At 48.2% G+C, this 18,997-nt stretch overlaps 4 protein-coding genes across 4 annotated transcripts; 2 read left to right on the top strand and 2 right to left on the bottom strand.

Annotated features, from left to right (window-relative positions):
• Positions 1 to 2,899: 2,899 nt before the first annotated feature.
• On the bottom strand, positions 2,900 to 3,997 carry GIQ15_06642 (GTP-binding protein GTR1; the record flags this gene model as incomplete). Its single annotated transcript, XM_033554059.1, has 2 exons — positions 2,900 to 3,722; positions 3,804 to 3,997. 2 exons carry the CDS (start codon positions 3,995 to 3,997, stop codon positions 2,900 to 2,902), a joined length of 1,017 nt encoding a protein of 338 aa, XP_033403574.1.
• A 5,242-nt stretch (positions 3,998 to 9,239) lies between these two features.
• Positions 9,240 to 10,066, top strand: GIQ15_06641 (uncharacterized protein; the record flags this gene model as incomplete). The annotated part of the gene is made up of 5 exons (XM_033554058.1): positions 9,240 to 9,290; positions 9,352 to 9,555; positions 9,612 to 9,782; positions 9,836 to 9,964; positions 10,040 to 10,066. The coding sequence occupies 5 exons, from the start codon at positions 9,240 to 9,242 to the stop codon at positions 10,064 to 10,066; spliced, it is 582 nt and encodes a 193-aa protein (XP_033403573.1).
• Positions 10,067 to 11,495: 1,429 nt separating this feature from the next.
• Positions 11,496 to 13,630, top strand: GIQ15_06640 (RNA binding protein; the record flags this gene model as incomplete). The annotated part of the gene is made up of 4 exons (XM_033554057.1): positions 11,496 to 11,651; positions 11,736 to 11,793; positions 11,874 to 12,580; positions 12,644 to 13,630. The coding sequence occupies 4 exons, from the start codon at positions 11,496 to 11,498 to the stop codon at positions 13,628 to 13,630; spliced, it is 1,908 nt and encodes a 635-aa protein (XP_033403572.1).
• A 1,739-nt stretch (positions 13,631 to 15,369) lies between these two features.
• GIQ15_06639 (condensin complex component cnd3) lies at positions 15,370 to 18,987 on the bottom strand (the record flags this gene model as incomplete). The annotated part of the gene is made up of 3 exons (XM_033554056.1): positions 15,370 to 16,755; positions 16,820 to 18,483; positions 18,549 to 18,987. 3 exons carry the CDS (start codon positions 18,985 to 18,987, stop codon positions 15,370 to 15,372), a joined length of 3,489 nt encoding a protein of 1,162 aa, XP_033403571.1.
• Between the last annotated feature and the right edge of the window lie 10 nt (positions 18,988 to 18,997).

Here is an 18,997-nt window from a genome sequence, read left to right as displayed (position 1 = left end):
CACAGGCGTGGTTAGAGAGGGGCGATCGAGGGCAAGGTTGCGCGGCCAGCAGACAAGGCCAGCTTGGCAGGCATCTAAGCCGTGAGTTAAAGGCGGGAGAAGGGAAAAGCTTCCACGGATGTTCGATTTCGACCACTGTGAATACGAATAACTAGTTGACTGGTTGCTGGATCCAGAGAAAGTTCCTTTTTCGGGAAGAGTCATGTGATTGGCCCTTCGTCCAGCTAAACAAAAACAGTATGGGGCATTCTTTGAACAACAATTGCAGCCTCAGTCTCAGTCTCAGGCCCAGGATCGGTCTCTGCTGTCCTCGAGCTGCCGAAGATAAGATATCGGAAGACAAGCTCTGATTCTCTATCAGGAGTCTCCATGCAATTACTCAATACTGTGGCGCCAGACATGTCTGATGACGGTCACGCCTGTCGGGGGCCATACCGAAGCAAATATCCCAGCCTCTCCACCGAGTTTTAATACTAGAGGTTTTAAGTACTGACCCAGGTCCCTGTAGAGTCTAGGGCAGACAGCCGAAATCTCAGCCTGAGATAACTTACTCTGATCCGCTGCCCGTTAAGAAAGAATTCTCCGCATCCAGTGCTTGTCCGAACAGTTATCTAGCGCTGCAAGGTCATACATCATACATACATATATAAGAGGATGAACCTTTGCTCGCAGGAAGGGACCCTCAAACTACGTATGGAATCTCCACTATCAACCAGCTTTTTCAACCACCCGGACGGGGCAAACTGTCGTCCTGGACCATGAACCTGACTATCGCCGCGACTTACCGTCGTGGAGCCGGGATTGGAAATGTTTCTCTGCCTGCTATCGTCGGCCCTTGCGAGATCTCTCAAAAGCATCGTGTTTCCGTCGTCTGACAGGCCCTTTTCCTGCCCTCGGGGCTGCTTGGGAGCCAGGGGGGAGGTGACCTGGCTCTGCTTGGCATGCTCTTGTCCTCTCCGTGATATTAAACGAGATAACAGAGCGACTAATTGGGAAGAACCATGCAAAAGGGTACATGAACGGATAACAGCGAGTATTCTTCAATACCGGAGTTTTATTTCTCTACCATGATGGATCCTTTTGATGTCAAAGTAAGGGCGTGAAGACCTTCAGTCACGGGACCCTGAGCTCCATATATTACGCCCAAACGGGCAGCAAAACAACAAGTCTCTATTGTTTGAGTGGTGGCGACCAGGGCACCGCAAAGAAGCATGCATCCTACCGCGCTACTCAGAAAGAACAAATTATACTTGCCATGGTGTGGGACATGCATACATTATTGCCACGACCTGTCGTCATGTTTGTGAGACTGTGGGGTTCAGCCTCGGCCGATGGATGCTTCGTGTATTCCTTCGAATGACCATATATAAAAACTATCTATGGGCGCACAGATATATAAGGCGGGCAACGCCTCGCAGCAGAGGTCGCATGCACAGCTCTCACCTCTCAGCCCCGCAGTCAGGATGCCTTTTTTCGCCAGCTTTAGATGAAAACCTCGTATCTCTCCTCCACACTCACCCCGTGCCAAGGCGTCTCGCTCGCTAACCATCGCTGAAGCCATCGCCAAGGGCTTATCGTGCTTATCCCACGCTCGGCCAACAGAATTCACCACCACCAGAAGTGTCTCTCCGCGCAGCAAAGCTTGAGACAGGGTCACAGCCTTGGCTTCCTTCCCTCCCCCAGGTCTATTGTGCTTTTGGAGAGAGGGTTGCGCGATTTTGGAAGTTGGAGTACGGAGTGCAGCCCGGCAGGGATAAGAATAGCAATCAATATATACTAACAATAGCATCCTGGATAGTTGTTAGGTTTCTCCGCGTTTACTGTTCCTCATGGCCGGGAAACATCGTTGGAAGGATCTGCTGGGGGGCGATCTTTAGTTAATGATCACGTGTTATAAAGTCGCCCGCCCAGCCATGGACAAGAACACAGAGTTGCGACTTTGCGATGTGCCACGGCACCGTTGCACTCAGCGAGCGAGTGTGTGAGTTTACCCCAGAAAACAGCCAGAGCTACCAAAGTCGGTTCTGCGCCAGCTGGTGGATTTTTCTGGAAGGCTCCTTAGCCTGCCGAATACGCCATTTATGCATGATCGACCAGTCTACACCATAGGGCGTGATGCTTAGCCCTCACTTCCTCCGGAGCTTCCGCCATCTGGAGTGCTTTGAAATTCTCAGGCAATATTCGTTATCAGACTGGAAGAACCTAGGCCCTGTAGCTGGGAATTAAATATCCGAGATCATATGTCCGACGGATCACAGCCCTGTTCGTCCGGGCCATTCGCGTGGACGCAAGCGCCCAGCAAAACTCGTTAGTCGCCGGTGAATGCCAACTCGGCAGTCGGGCTCTTGGGCCATGGAGCATAATCCGCAGGGCATGTTTCGCGTGGCGGAATCCTTCACGGCCGTGCATGCATGGTCTTTGCCGGAACGCCCTGAGCTGCGGGCATCACATACCATTTGAGATACCATGGCTGCTCAGCATAAACAAAGGGCAAAAACACCATTCGCTACGTATGGATATTTATATCGTAATTATGGATAGCATTGAAACATGTTAGTCCATGAATTGATCGATTCAAAGCTACGCTAGGGCTTTCTACCAGCTCCATCTATCCCATTGATTCCCAGCACCGCTTCCAAGCCCATAATCCCAAGAAACAAAAATCATACAAGAACAAAAAGGGAAATTTTGCAGAACGGGCGGTGTAGCCAAGCTGTATCGTTGAGGATGTGTTCCTGGTTCATTAGAAACGGGTATCTTTGAACGGCCCTTACAACATTATGAAAAGCCAATAAATTAATGGGGCGTGTGGAGATAGCGAGAACTGCGGGAGGCGTAGTAGGGTATATATAGAAGGTATGTCTCGAGTCGTGGCATATTTGGCTGTGAAATAATTTCATCAACCAAGTCCTGTAGTGTGCCCGTTCGGTACGCTACCCGGAGTGTCAGAATATGAAAGCGGGAACCCATCACTGCTGCCACCTGAGGATCCTTTAGCAAACCCTTCCCGCGCCAGCATCGTATTCATAACTGCACAGTTATATGCGGCCTCGCCAGGCGGTATCACAACAAGTATGTAGGTGTTATCGGTAAACAGGCCTAAGAACACGTTGAACTGTGGAGTTTTGGTGTGCATAACCAGAAAACTCGCCGATGCAGGGGTAGTATGTGTATTCCTCGCAGCACAGTGCTTGAACGCCTTCATGATATTCGATAGCCGTTCATGGCGATCATATATAGGATTTAATTTGCCAATCTCGGACGTCACAGATGTGATGGTTAAAAACGTCGATCGTTCAAACAGGACCACTTCTTCCGCATCAATTTTCGCTGCAAACGCAGTCAAGAACCGTTCTATGACAGTAAGGTTAGGAATAAGTTTATGCACAATCCCCGCCCAAGCTTTATACAAGGACTGGTCCCATATACTGCTGCCGAAGGTATCGATTGTAAACGAACCCGATCGAGCACGAATCAGAGCTGAACGTTCCTCGCATATTCGTCTTCGATGCTCCGTCTGGATTAGATCGAGCTTATGGATGAGACAGAAGACGTAGGCATTTGGACTGAATTCTTGGAGTGCGCCCATGATGGAGCCGTAAGTATCTAGGTCACGTTCGACTTCGCGGGATTCGATATCGAAGACGTATACCAGCACCGCCACGTCGGAAAATATATTCTCTCTCTGCGAGGCCAGGTAGGTTTCCATGAACGCGTCTTGTCTAAGGGCCGCCAGAAATATGTTAGAAACTAGTCACAGTCACTTGGTGGAGGGGGTCGAGTCAAGGCAGAAAGGAGCGTACCCTCCACAGTCCCATAGATTCAGAGTCAAGTTTCCAATGAACTTGACATGACTGTGTTCCACGTCGATAGTTGCCCCAAGCCGCCGTACATCCTTTGCGACGTAGTTGCTAAATATAATCGATCGCATAGAGGACTTCCCCGAGCCACTTTTGCCCATCAGCAGGACCTTCCGCTTCTTCTTTTTCATATCCATTGCTGCGTCTGTGTCGCAGATTTGGGGGACCGGTTAAATAGTCGGAAATAAGGCCGCGAGCACAAAAGTAAAGCAGCAGCTGTTTGCGAATAAAGAAGCGTGGTGGAGGAAGATGGGATCTGGGGAGAAACCGAGAACTGACGTAGTGATGTATTGGAAAGTTTGGGATTGCCTAGTTGGGGTTAACGTATCTCACCACTCGGTGACCGCCACCACTCGATGACCACCCATCAAAATAAACACCGATATCACCACCCCCCCCTACATGTATTAATATATCCACAACAACGCGAATAACAAATTAAATTAGATATTAAATAACGATAGTAGAGCTCTAGTTTACATATTAATTAGTTAGGTTAGAAAAACAAACGAGTGTTGGGCTTGATAGTTCGGCCAGAACGTGTTTCTCTGCCATGGGATAAGAAATTGAGTAATGAAGGGACAGGATCGATTGGAGCCACCTTTGTGGGTGACTTCTTCTTCTTTCCTAATTTGGAAGGTGAGATAGGGCTCGGGGCGTTGATTTGGGCCTTTTTGGCCTTCTTAGCCATTCGCTGGGCTTCCTGTTCACCGGCCTTACGCTTCCTTTCCAGCGCTGCTTGCTCGCGCTGAGCAGCTGCCTCTATTTGGGCCTTCTCACGGGCCTCCTTCCGTTCCTGCTGCTCTTTAAGCCTTTGGGCCTTCTTCTCTGCAGCCTCTTGAGCCTTTGTATCGCGATTTATCAATCGCTGAAGCTTTAACTCTTCGGCCTGAGCTATCTGGGCCTGTTTTTCTTGCTCGATATCCAGAGCTCTCTTCCTTGCTGCATCAACTTTAGAAGGAGAAAAGAACTGGGCCTGGCCGGCTTTCTCTTTATCAAAAAGGCCCAATCCTTTGCCTCTCTTCCTTCGTTGCTTCTCAATAATCAAAGCACCGCTAAGAGCTTGATTTTCATGCCGCAAAATATCATTATTAAAGACAAGTTGCTCACTGGCTCGAATTATCTTTTGGATATAGTCTCTTTCTGCAAGAGACTGGCGGAGATACACCTTTTTGCTTATCCGGCGGAGGCCTCGTATCGTAATAGGAGTAGAAGGCTCTGCAGCTGCATTTACTGGAGTAATTGGCCGTTCTTGCTGGAAATATTGCAGCTGTCTCTGTGGCTCAAGAGGATAGATACCCGTTGCTCTAAAGCTAGACTTGATATTCTCCTCTGTAAGAGCTTTACACTATGCAGTATAAAAGAGCTTCCAAAAGTCTCTCTTCCTAATTGAGAGATATCCGAGGCCTCCCCGTATTAGGTTGTTGACTTCTTGGGAATATGCACTGGCTAGTGGCCCAAATATCCCAACATCTAACGGCTGGAGACGGTGAGTTGAATGGGGAGGAAGGATGGCAAGAAAGATACGGTTTCGATCAGCGTAGTCAATAAATCGCATATTAATATGAGAAGAGTGCCCATCAAGGATGAGGAGCCTCCTTGCCCTGCTGGCCTTTATCTTTGTATGTTTATCGAAGACTTTCTCTAACCACTCTAGGCCATAATTATCAGAGCTCCAACCGTTTGGTGATGCTGCAAAATATGCAGTTTGTTCCTCCGGGGAGTAGTTATCTAACCAGGTGTCTTGTAGATCTCCTTCTCCCTTATAAATAAGTGTAGGAGGAATCCTTTCCCCATCTGCAGAGATAGCAGCAAGTAGAGAGATAAATTCCCTATTTCCATCATGAACGGTAGTTATCCTCTTATTCTTTAGCGAATAGATAGGGACTACGCGTTTTACTGCATGTCCAAGCCTAATTAGGAAGCCTTTCTCATCAAAGTTATAGATATTACTAGGAGTAATATTATATTTATCAACCACCTTCCCTAGCTAAAGAAGAGGGTATTAGTAACGAGATATCTAATAAATAATAAATATTTAAGCACTTGCAAGATCGTAGAAATGCTCAAAATGGGTAGAGTTATCCGCAATATGCCTATATTGATCGATCGTTCGAAGATATCTTGATGTTATCCGGGCCTGATGCCTCTTGCAAAATCGAGATACCCAATTGATGCCAACTGGCTGTTTGGTGAGCTCTAGAACGAGATTTGCAATGATTTGAGGTGTAGGAGATAGGCCTCTATTCGATAAACGTTCGATATACTGCAAAAGGACTTCCTCTTGAGTATCTGTTAACTTTTTGCGATGAGTTGAGGTGGCTTCCTTATTGGACACTGTTTTGCCTGAATATCGACGCGCAAGAGTCCTCCGATCGATTTTCCACTTTCTGGCTGTTTGTGCGTAATTAGGGACGTCCTGCAATCTCAAATCTTCAATCGCACAAGCAATTGCTTCTTCATTAGGCATGTTGTGGGTGGTTAAAGATAGGTGGTTGTCGAGATGAAGATTTTTGTTGGGGTGGTCATCGAGTGGTGGCGGTCATCGAGTGGTGAGATACGTTAACTAGTGTGGCTGGTCGCTTTCTTTCTTCCACCCGCAAGTTTCGCAGCTCAACCTCGATCAATAGGACCAATACCTGCGAGAGGATCAACTATGCGGCGTCTCGGTAATAACCCTGCAGCAGATCCTTTTCTGTCTACATGTTTGCAGACCTGAACCTCGAACCGGGATTCGACGCTGCCAGGGCCCTGTCCCACGCATCCAAATGTGTCACATACTATGGACTAGAGACCAAATTTTCCGGTTGACGAATAACTGGGTGTATAGGGACAAGATATATACCCTAGCGGAATCTTATTGGATATCACTTTTGCTGATTCCAAGCTTGATGCGAACGCGTTACGAGATCCAACACACCAGTGTTTATACCCCTGCTCATATGCACAGGTCCATGGTGCTTTTCGTTCTAATATCAGTGTGTTAAGCGCTTATTTATCGCAGAATAACACCTCGGTGTGTCAGCATTGGCTCGATGATGATATTCGGCCCGGATTTTAACTTCACCTGGCCAACCGACTGCCACCTGAGCAGTATCTTGAAGCTTAGGGACAGAGTTATGAGAACACAGTTTTGGGCTGAGATGAGATTTAATGTGATGGAACGCTTCAAATAAAGCAGAACTACGATGGAAAGTGGTGAGGCTGCGGTTTCAAGAAGTTATATCCTATAACATAGGCTACCGCACCTACCATCATACCACATACCACAAGGAAGTATCTCGTAGGCTTTGGGACTTTGGGAGTATGGATTTTGGAGAATTCGAGAAACCCGAGAGTTATTGGTAACATGAAGGGCCATAAGAGAATTGGAACGGCAGGATATAGAGCTTGAATTGCTTGGGACACAGACCAGGTAACACACACTTGCAAAGGAACAAGATCTGCGCATCACATATCATATGGCTTTCGAGGTGTCGAGCTGTTGTATATCTAGCAATTGCCCTTTTTAACAATGACATTCCAACCTTGGCTATCAAACTCCTGTCCCCTTACAGAGACGACATGATGCTGGGCACATAGATCGAGAATATCTTGAGCATAAGATGCAAGATCTCTGCAAGGCATGGAAGCCTCATGGAAGTTCTGCTAAACAGTTAATATAGTATACATTACACCCAAAAAAAAAAAAAATCAAATGAGGCTTACATCATTGCAGATGAAGATCCCAGAGCCGTAGGAGCAGCTGACTCGATTACATTCTCGTGCTTTAGGACGACAAATTCCTCAAAGGCCTCTAAGATAGCTGATACCTGATTGAATAAATTTTACCTGCGCTGCATCACCTAGCGGATGGCAATTGATTTCGGTCTTTACCGTTTAGGCCATTAGTAAATGAGTCCGATTTATAAAACCGCGGAAACTTCAAGTTTCAAGGCCATTGTCAAGTAGCTACCTTGGAACGGGTCCGGATCTTATGACCGGAATCTTCATCATGGAAGATCGCTGGATCGAATAGGGACCCGGCAAGATGTTCGATCTGGGAATAGATTTCTTCAACACTGCCTTCGAGAGTCATGTTCTCTCCACCGGGTATTATCGGACCGACATATGTCATCGGGCGTATTGGATACGGGAATGGGGCTGCGACTGGGTTTGCGTAAACCTATTATCGCATTAAGTACTATTCAACTGCGATGATTCAAAATTCATTGTATGAATGAAGAATTATATTACCTGGGCGGCATTAAGGCTTAAAAGCCCGGTAACAAGAATCGAAACAAAATCAAGCTTCATATTGTAGTTGACGTATCGTAAAACCGGGGAGATAGACTGAGCTTGTTCTGGAAAACGGTTCAAGAATATGATGTTGGGGGACGGCGCGTCCCTTATAGGCAAGAAATCAAAGCCTATACTCTATTAACTGGTTGCATTCATTCCGGAAAAGTCCATTACAATAATTTCGTCACTATAAAAGCGTGACTTTCTCCGAGAAACTGCGATACCTTTATATAATCCTCTCGAGTAACTGCCCCTGGGATCCTTTATACTTGCGTATCTTTAAGAGTGGGACCAGCAAGCGCCAAGACCCGTAAGTGGACTAGTGCCCGAAGCCACCAGGCGCGAAGCGCGCCAAGCTTGGTTGTAAGCGCGATCTCTGTGGACGTTCTCCTTTGTTCTTTACGGTGACAACATCGCATTGTACGCCCATCGCAGCAGCGTCAGTTACTCAAGCCTAGCCTTTTATATGAGCATTTGCTTATGTGGTACAAAGAACCTCTTACCTAAGTGGGACGTGTATTGCTCACCGCACTGTGACAAGGAAGGCACCTAGATACTCCAACTCTGCAAACCAAATAGTTATATACTTGAGATATGATAGTTCATCGAGTACCCGGAGGGAAACCCCTAGTTTCAAGTATTTACTATCTCGCCTACAATAACAACGTTTACATCTCCCTGGATAGCCGATACGTTTTCTTCTTCAAACTACCTTCAATTGTATTCCTTTGTTGTTACGTGTTTCTTTATTAATATTCGGCTTTCCGCTGGATATCAAGTAATTAAGTAATCAAATAAACAAAAGGATTCCCACTTCAGCCGGGCGTCATCTGTAATGATTCTATTGAGGAAGTGTCGCGCCAAAATGGAGTACTGGTTCTTCCGCAACGCCCCGTTTGCCTCTCATATATCTACATCGGAGACCACTTAAAATATATACTGTATAATGTGATTTAGGATAAATCTATAAAACGAAGTTTCAGCTATAAAGAGTCATCCTCCCTAAAATGAAAGTTATCTCAGCATATTCTTCAGAACCCAACCTGCATCCTTATCGTATCTTAACGTTATTTCAAGGCCAATTTTCATATTGACAACATGAAGCTCGACGCTGCACTTGTTACAGTGCTTTCCTTGGGGACTTTTCTGGTACAGCCACTTCCAGCCCCGTTTGAATTCATTGGTATATATAATCTAACGTAGTGGGCAGGTCCAAGCAAATCCTATCATGCCAGGCCTTCCTGTGAAAGGTGCAATGAAATACGTTGGCCCAATAACACCTGGAGGAGCGAACGTGACCCTTGAGGGCACCGCTGAGCATATCCATGCTCAGATCTTGAAGCTCAACCCTAAGTTCAACCCGGGTGACTTTCATGATGACAAGAGCGACCACGAGCTCCGCACTCGTTCCAAGGTGGGTAAAAATAGTCCCCGTATTATCAAATACGTCACTAATAGCTTTCTATAAAGACGAATACTATCTGTGGCAAGATTGCCGGAGGGAGGGCAAATATCAGACATATCGATGCTGGGATTCGTTACTTGAATTCCCTTCCGGGAGGCTGCTATGCACCAGCAGGACCACGGGCGTGCATTCGAATCAGCTGCTCCTACGGTTCTGCAATCTATCTCTGCAATGATGTAAGTCTGCCGGATAATTCTCTACGTATATACCATATACTTACCTGTTGTAGAATAACCATAGCATTTCGCCATCATGCAAATACCTTGCTACATTTGCAGCGGATATTGGGAATGCATGCCGTTATAATCGGAGGTACATTAACGGCCAGGAGTTTGATAGTGATCGCTACAATGTTATCGTAAGAGGAGACGATTGTTGACGTTGTAAAGACATGTCGGTCATCGTATCTAGATCTGATCCGTTGAACTGATAGCTTAAGCTGTACGGTGCTTGTCGTTAGACCCTGCTATTAGCCCTGTCTCGACTCATCTATGATTCTACGTTTAGAAACATCGACTGTGGCTGGCGAGTGCATCATAGCGGCAAAGGCTAGAATAACGCCAAGCAATGCTAGACGGCCTCGAACGGTCCGACTCGCCCCAACTATAAGCTTGGAGAGTAATAGCTCGAGAGGTTAGGAGCCGGAATCATAGCGTATAGCTTTAATAATTGCCAGTAGTATCGACGCCGTATACCGTACTGAAGAGCGTACGGAGTAGACGGAACATCACAGCTGTCCGGTCAGTAGTGAAGTCCAATACAACGAGGTTTGAACAGAATAAGTGGTGGCCATGTGGCTTGGTGATGTGCAGAGTAGCGTATGTGAGATTCTTATTTCCAAAGCGCACGACGACTGCCCGGTAAATTGAGGTTCGTTGAGGATTGGAAACAACCTCTAGGCGCCGGAGATGCGACAACTGAGCCCGTGTTGGCCTGGACGAGGGCTGAGTTGAGAAATGTAACGCTGGCCGGGTTTGAGCCGTCTCTCAAACGTTCAGGTCGTCGTCCTCGTACGTTGCTGGGGTCCTTGGCCCGGGTTGTCACAGGTGCGTCAGCAGTTTGTTTGTCGCTTCTGCCATGATCGAGGTAAATAGGTCGGGCCGCTTGGCGACGGGCATGATAACAGGGCGTAATAAGTGTGCCGGGATAAAAACGAGGTCGGGGGGTTTGGGTGAGTTGGCGGGAGTCCTGCCTTGAAGCTGTGAGATAGACGATATACGCCCGCTTCCTGTCCGGACCAGCTCGTAAAGCCTTCGTAGGCTCCAACCAGAAGCTTCCTGGCTGTGATTTGTCGCGAGTGGAAGATGTCAACCTGGAGTCTGCCTGGTGAGATAGGCCAACTCCTCCACATAGAAGAAGACGAAGACGAAGCAGAAGAAGCAGAAGAAGCAGAAGAAGACGAGCAGAAGACGAGCAGAGAGGCCGACGAGATAGCATCCAGTAGATACTCAGCTATAGATGTAGGCCATTGAGGTGAAACGAGCAACGCGACGTTGTTTGGCAGATGAAAAATCGCATTACTTAATTAGGCTCAAGACAACCTCCACCCTCGAGAAAAAAAGCCGCCCACTTGTTCCTTTCGTCCTCAACCACCTCAACCTCGCCAGAAGATTTCCTCTCTCTTCACGTCTTCTGCCCTCCCACCTCCGACCTCCGTAATCCTCTATCTATCCTTACTCACACTCTCTTTTCCTTCGTCGTCGTTCTGTTTTTATTTTTCTTTTCTTTCTTGGGGGCTTTCTTCGTCGGGTTTTCCTTTGCCGTCCTATCTGCTGTTTCTAGCTCGGAGGGAAACTTGAAGACCAGGACAGCTCGCTCGTCTCTCGACATCCTATATCTATTCCTCCGTCCTCACGCTCCGGACAGCCCGGTAGATCCTGTCGGCGGCCATGGCATCCATCCAGTCTCCCACTCCCAAGCTCGACCGTTACATCATCATCCACGTCGCTACTACATGTGATGAGCATGGCGTCTACGTTACAAAGGACTCTGCTGAAGTCATCGAGCTCGGATGGATACTCCTCGACACCAAGAACTGTGAAGAAGTAGGCCTCTCCCGCTGCTCCGTGGTGGCTTTCCTTTTTTACCCCGTTCTCGCAGGCCGAATTGCTGATATCAATTCCTCTTAGATCCATCGTGAAAGCATTCTTGTGAAACCGGTCAACACTCCCATCACGCCTCTCTGCAGTACGTCTCCAATCTGTTCGGCTTCATCGAGCTCGGCACCTTGGAATGGATAAAAAAGATAGCTAACTGGGACGTTCTAGCGAGCTTGACAACCCTTACGTGGGAACATGTTCGGTCCGCAGGTACCTTCCGTGACGCCATCAACCGGTTCGATACATTCGCTCAAGAGAACCTGGTATCCAAGAACCTCGAGTTCGCCTTTGTGACGCTGGATTCCTGGGACATGCGCGTGCAGCTGCCTAGGGAGGCCCGGGACAAAGCTGTTGTGCTACCCCCGTATCTGCAGCATTCCCGTACCTTTGACCTCAGGACGGAATATCAACGCTGGCAGCAGCATCACCCAGAGTCCCTCCCTTTCGGGCCAAGTGACCTGGCCAACATCTGTGCCGCCCTTGAAGTCGAGCCGGTCCAGTCCTCCGCTCCCATCAAGCACAACCTCCCCTTCCACCTACAAGCGCTCGCTCCTGCCTCGCCTCGCCGGGCAATGGAAGAAGTCATCACGCTCGCTCGAGTGCTTCGTGGGCTGATTCGCAAGTCTCAGCCACCACACGAGCACCCGGAGATTATGACCCGCCCCATGGATGCTAGAGCGGATGTTCGTGCGTTCTTGGCGGAGCGTAGTAAGGTTTTGCACATGAGTGGTCTGCCCCATGATACTACACAGTCTGAACTGGAGAGCTGGTATACTCAATTCGGCGGACGTCCCATCGCTTTCTGGACCCTGAGAACCCCAGACCAACACAAGCCCACCGGCACCGGCTTCGCAGTCTTCTCTTCCCACGAGGAGGTGAGTATTAGAAGCCTCTTTTTTTTTCACTCCGTATAATATCTGACACTCTGAGATATATAGGCTGCTGAGAGTCTTTGCATGAACGGCCGTGCCTTGAACGACAAAGCTATTGAAGTCTCCCCTTCCTCGAGCCGTGTTCTCGACCGTGCTGCGGAAATTCTCGCTCCGTTCCCACCTAGCAAGAACCGTCCTCGTCCTGGTGATTGGACTTGTCCATCATGCGGCTTCTCCAACTTCCAGCGCCGTACCGCTTGCTTCCGCTGCTCGTATCCGGCCGTTGGCTCCGGTCCGGACCCAATGCCGTACCCTTACGCGTACGGACCACCAAACATGATGCCACCACCTCACCACATGGGCCACCACGGAGGCCACGGAGGCCACGGTGGACATGGTGGACATGGCGGTCACGGCGGTCATGGTATGGGCCATCACTCGAGAGGAATGGGAGGAAACGGCGGTGTTGTCCCATTCCGTGCTGGAGACTGGAAGTGTGGCTCTGACGGCTGTGGCTACCACAACTTTGCGAAAAACATCAACTGTCTCCGCTGTGGTGGCCCACGCTCAGGTGCTGCTGTTGTCGCCGACTCTGCATTCCCAACTCCTATGGACCCGCAGTCCGGGTTTGGCATGAGCGGCCCGGCCTCCATGGCTACCGCTCCAGGAGCAGGTCCGTTTGCTTCCAGTGGAGGTAACTTCGGTGGATTTGGCCAACAGTTCGGTGGCCCACCAAGCACCTATTCCCTCCCATCCGGACTCGGTAACGCACCTGGACCGTACCCACCCATGGGCCAAATGAACCATGGCGGTTACGGGTCCACGAGTGCATCTCAGTCCGTAGCATCATTCGGAAACCCTGCTACTCAGGCTGCATTTACCGCTGCTGACCACACCCCACAGCCTGTCGGCACTTCCAATGGCGGATTCTATGGTGGTGATGGAGCATCGGATCCTTTCGCCTTTCTCTCAACCGGCCTCGGCGGGCTAACTGTTGGAGATGAATCACATGGACGCAGAAATGGAGCATCCGCCAACAAATCCCCTGCTTAAGCCCCTGAACCGCTGGGGCTCCATGAAAAGCTTGATTTACCTTGCAAGAACTTAGCCAACCCCCCAGCACATTACGTGCGGTGTCCCAGCACGATATACCACCGATTTATACAGGTCTAAGACCCAAAAATTGCTCGCCTAGACCTTCCCAGAATACCGCAACTGTGAAGGAATTAGTTCTCTTTTTTTATTTTTCGTTTCTCATACACGTTGCTCATTCTTCCCCTGCCACGCATTTATTTTTTGGTTTAGCTCCTTTTCTTTTTATTTTTTTTTTTGACGGCCTCGGTCTCCTACCATCTTATCCTGACCTGAACCGAGGATTCATCCAACCCTCGCAATGCTTCCGGTTTGCCGTAGAAGCGAAAGCCTCAACCATAGCCACGAGACAACAACACCAATGTCGACTGGCAACCTTCCTTTAATTGTCGTTGCCGCAAAGCAATAGTGCAATAGACCGTCCGGATAGCACTCGATTGCGTGAACTTGGAATTTCCGCGGGTTTATACTTCTTTTTTTGGACTTTTGGAGCGGGGTGCGGAATGTTTGATGGATGCTTCTTCTTTTTACTGGCATTTTGAGCGAAAGAGATATACCAACGCAAACTCTTCTTTTGGAAATACAACAGCGAAACAACAAAAGCAAAAGAACGGTATCCAAAAAATCGGAAGGAAATTGGAAATGGGTTACAGAAAGATGGTTTTCCTAAATCTGCGCTTGGCGGAACTTGGATTTTGTTTTGTTGCTTTTGCTTTTAAAAGAATTTGACAGAGTCGGATTGGGAGGGGGGAAATACAGCGGGTGGAAAAAAGAAAAGCAGGAGAGTTGGGAGTACTTATATGTGGCATGTGGCATGGTCTCTGCCGGAATTTTCTTTGTCTCCTTTGTCGTTTGTCGTTTGCCTTGCTTGCCTGCCTTGCCTTGTTATTCATTTTACTATTACTACTTTTTGGTCTATATTTATCTTATCCCCTGCCCCCTTTCTTTGTTTTGCCCCTTTAATATGTTATTGTTATGTTGTTGCTGTGTTGATTCTCTCTCGATCTTTGAAGGGTTGCCCATGAACGGACAATGCAAGGGTAGTTTTGGTTGCAGGATGGAGTGTTTTCCTTTGGCCATCAGTTGGAAATGGGTTGGCTCTTTTTTGGGATGGCATGTGGGTTGTTTTTTGGAGTGTGGCTTGGTGGAATCTCCTTTAATTATTCTTCATTGAGTCTTTCTCTCTTTTTTCAGGCCTCTCAGATTGTTCTGTTTTACTAGTGAAAACCTCCTTCATAACTTTGTCTATTTTAATTCCACCTTGCCCCCTTTTCATATGGTTTCATCCTTCCCTCTGTATCCTTCGAGTGCTGTCGTGGTTTTACTGCATTCCTGCTACACTATTTGAAATGTGCATTTTACAATTTGTCGCCATACACATCCCTCCTCCTAATATCGTCCGGGCAAGATTATTTCTCGGCTTTTGGCAGTGTTAACACACATACCTTCTAGCCAAATTGTATTTACCTACTCTAGATTGGTGCGATTAACGAAGACACGAGAAATAAAACCAAATTCTCTACTCTGACTTGTTTAAGGGCATTCATGGGATGAATATCAACCTTTATAGAATTAGTGGGAATTGAAAAAGGCCGTTCAATGCATTAATATTGACACTAAGGAAACGGTATATAATCCGACCAGCTTAATGAGCACAATTAAGATGGGCAAAAAGCGCAAAAAGTAAATTTTAATATCTTTCACTCGGTCTCATCACCCGTTACTGTGCTTGCCACACTCTCGGACCTGCGAACTGATGATTGCCTCCTTGCAACTACCGTATCATCACCCTCATCTTCCTCTTCTTCCTCAATTCGACTTATATTGCTTAGTGCCACTGAGCTAGCTCTACTAGGAGCCTGGGACAGTACTGTCACTTCTGTCTCATCCTCTTCCTCGATCGGTTCATCCTTAATGCGAACTCTTTCTTTTCTCCCGGGTCGCGCAGATACTGAGCTAGTATCCATATCAGCCGTCTTGACTATACCAGCAAGCAGTTTCAAGACAGAGTTCTTTGCCTTCACAAGTGCATTTCGGCTCGCAGCATCACCCGCAACACCAGCTGAAATAGCCTGGTCTAAGAGATCTTTGACGAGAAGAGGTAGCTCATCGTCGTCTTCTTGGAGTTGCGAAGTCATGTTATCCGTTCTGATACTTGATCGTCGACTCTCTCGATCGTCAGGTGCACCCTCTGGAACACGAGAGCTGGCTCTTGAGGAGGGCATGGGGGCTGGAGTTGGCAGATGTAGTTTGCTTAGCATGGAAAGGAGGTATTTTCTTTCTTCTCGTGGTGCAGTAGCGAACCCTCCAACACCTAGAACACGCTGTAGGATATCCTTGGTGAGAGCCAGGTGAAGACTTTCACTAGGTCGAAGCATTGAATTAGTCGAAAGGCTGGCCGGTGCCAGGGGGTCTCCTCCTCCACCCAAACCAATAATACGACGGTCGTCTGTCCATTCAGTTAACATCCCAACGACACCTGTCATAAGCGCCTTCGTCTCTTTTTCGCCAACACTTCCATCTATTTCACCGTCACTATCCTCCTCTGCCTCAAGGGCATAGAAGTCATCGACAGCTGCGAGAACAGTGCGAATTGCTGGTACTGCAATTCTTCGCATATGTTGGGCATTGGTTATGTGCGAATGGCAATAAACGGGGAAGAAGTAAGTCAATGCTTGTCTGAGCGCTAAGTTATCACGCGTCCTGGGGTTGAAGAACGCTAGAACAAGTGATTGTAAGAGTGTAGCAACGGAGTTATCGTTAAATTCCTTGATCGATGGTGGGATGGATGGGCTGGATGGAGAAAGGGCATTGGTAAGGAGCATTTTGGTTAATGCAATGACTGCCGCACTCTGAGCATGAGGTAGAGTTGATGTCTTCAGAGCCTTTGCAAAGGCTTTCAGGAGCGGCTTTTGGAATGGTGGTGGGGTCACAGTGTTGGGGTCGTTAGGTGATGCAATGGGTGCAAGGAGCGAGTTGTGTGTTGTGACTATATCCGATAGGATCCTCAGGGCCATTTCTTGAAGTGATTCGTGGCCCTTGGTGTAGCAATGGATAAATAAACCCATGTTCTCCTCCGCGAGTGACTGTTATAGAAGTTAGTAAGCCCCTTAGAAGGCAAATAAGATGTTCACCACGAATAATACATACCTTATCTAACAAGCAACATAGCCCCAGGCATTCAAGCCCCCTTTCTCGGATAGGAGCCTCATGACTTCGGACAGCCGGGACAACCAGGTTGTTCAACATGGTAACGAGGTGAACGTTATCCTGAAGATTGCCTTCCACATTTTGAAGCATGCACTGTGCAATGTAGAGACATTTCATATTGACCACAATTTCCTTGAGAACCTTAGCCTTTGCCTCTTCTTTATTGAAGGGTACTTCGCTGGCTTGTTCGGAATCATCTTCATCCCCTCCCCCAGCACCACTAACACCACTTTGGCGCTTATCTTTCTGTACTTGTCTAGCGCTTTCCTCGCTAATTTCTGATTTAGCTGACACAAAGCTGTCCTCAGAGACAATGGTATCGTGAACTTCAGCCACAGCTTCGAGAACAACACTGCAAAATTCACCCTCACCAGCGGCATTGGGGCTGCAGACACATCGCAATACCTCGACGGTAAGCTTCGTTATTTCCTCAGGAAGATTAGAGACAGCCAAGGTCTCTCGCAGGAGAGAAAACATCTTCCTTCGCCCAACCTCATCACTGTAGTCAAGCGTTAGGCAGATATAGAGCAGCTGTTCAACGATGAACTCGTATTCCATCGTCTGCTCTTCACCTCCCTCTGCCTCTTCAGGGTTGTCCAGCCTCACGAGAAGCGTGGTCGCATACTTGTGTAGATAGAATGCCATAGCGGTGACTTCGGGAATTTTCTCGTCGGCGAGATCTTCAAGCCTTCCGTTTCCCTCCTGCCTACAGAAGGCGTTAAAGCTTCGAGCCATGAAAGCTGATTCCGCCGTCAGGTTCTCCCAGAACTGTTGGTCGAATGTAACTGCATCGCGGTAGTCCGGCCTACCTTCCCAGAAATTCTTCATCGCTTCGTGTGCAATTCCATTCTCTACACCAGAGTTCACTACATCGATGCGCTCCAAAAGCTCAGTAAGAGCAGCAACCGTCGGAGATGAGGACTTTTCTTCATCCTCCCCTGCCTCCTCCGTTCTATATGAGCTCGCACAATCTTCAATCCAGCGATCGTAGAACAGCCGCCCAGTTGCCTTCCTGACGCTTTCGTCACGATCTCGCATGCCCCAGCGTAATAGTTTCTCTCGCATGGAGAGTGAAAGATGGCGAAAGTCACCGAGTGTCGGTAGCAATCGGGTATATAGAGCCCGTCGAGTAGGGCCATCAATATCTCGTGCTCTTTCAAGGAGAAATGGTAGGGTGGATGGTGTGAGCGGAAGGTTAAGAAGGAGTGTACGCCGTACCTCAGCACTTGTGTCATTTTGAAGCACATCGAGGAGCTTCTCCAGGAGAGCTGATGGGCTGTCGCCGTTGTTTCCTTCCTCGTCCTCCTCATCATTTCCAGCTAGCCTCCCAAGACCCATCACAGCCTGTACCCGAACAGTGGGCTCTTTATCTCTGATCCTCTTGACCAAACCCTGCCTTATCAAATTGTAAAGTTCGTCATCGATAGAATCCAGTGAATTCACTATATGCGAAATAATTTGTGTAGTTCGGTACCGAACCGTCTTATCTTTCGCGGCGAGCAACGGTATTAGACTTGAGACGATAGTGAATGTCAATCGTGACGAAGGGGTTTCTGGCAGCCCACGCGTCTCGTCAGGATCGCCTTCAGAATATATTTCAAGATCTGTAGCAAGTCGTTAGTTATTTGGTGTGTTTTGCCCAGCCCAACTTGATATTCTGAGCGCTTACCCTTATCAGTGGCAGACTTCAGGAACGTGCCCAAGAATTTAATCACACGATCTGCGGCCCCCTCAGCCTTCTTCACCGACACTACTCGAAGTAGACATCGGCATATCTCAATATTCAACTCCTTTTCTGGAAGACCACCGCCAGCCACATCTCCATGGATCTCACTAAGACGGGAGCCCTTTTTCCCATCTACCTTTGTTGTGCGAAGCCCACAGCAAAGTTCCTGAATTTTCCTCAGCTTCACTGCGAGTTTCCTGTGACCGGTAATTGCGCGCTGCGCATCTGCAAATATATCGACTACATTTGAGCGAAGGGACGAGGAGGTTGTTGGTAGCGCTGGCTCTTCTGGAATATAAATAGTCGGCGCATTCGTTGGCGGCACGGACGATTTGCGTGTGGAAGCAGTCGACGAAGCGCGGGTAGAGGAGCGTCCGGGCATTATAAACCGC

The sequence above is a fragment of the Arthroderma uncinatum genome (assembly GCF_011692745.1).
Source record: "Arthroderma uncinatum strain CBS 119779 chromosome Unknown scaffold5, whole genome shotgun sequence".
NCBI lineage: Eukaryota > Fungi > Ascomycota > Eurotiomycetes > Onygenales > Arthrodermataceae > Arthroderma > Arthroderma uncinatum.
The sequence above is the reverse complement of the archived record's forward strand: the minus strand, read 5'-3'. Positions and strand labels throughout refer to the sequence as shown.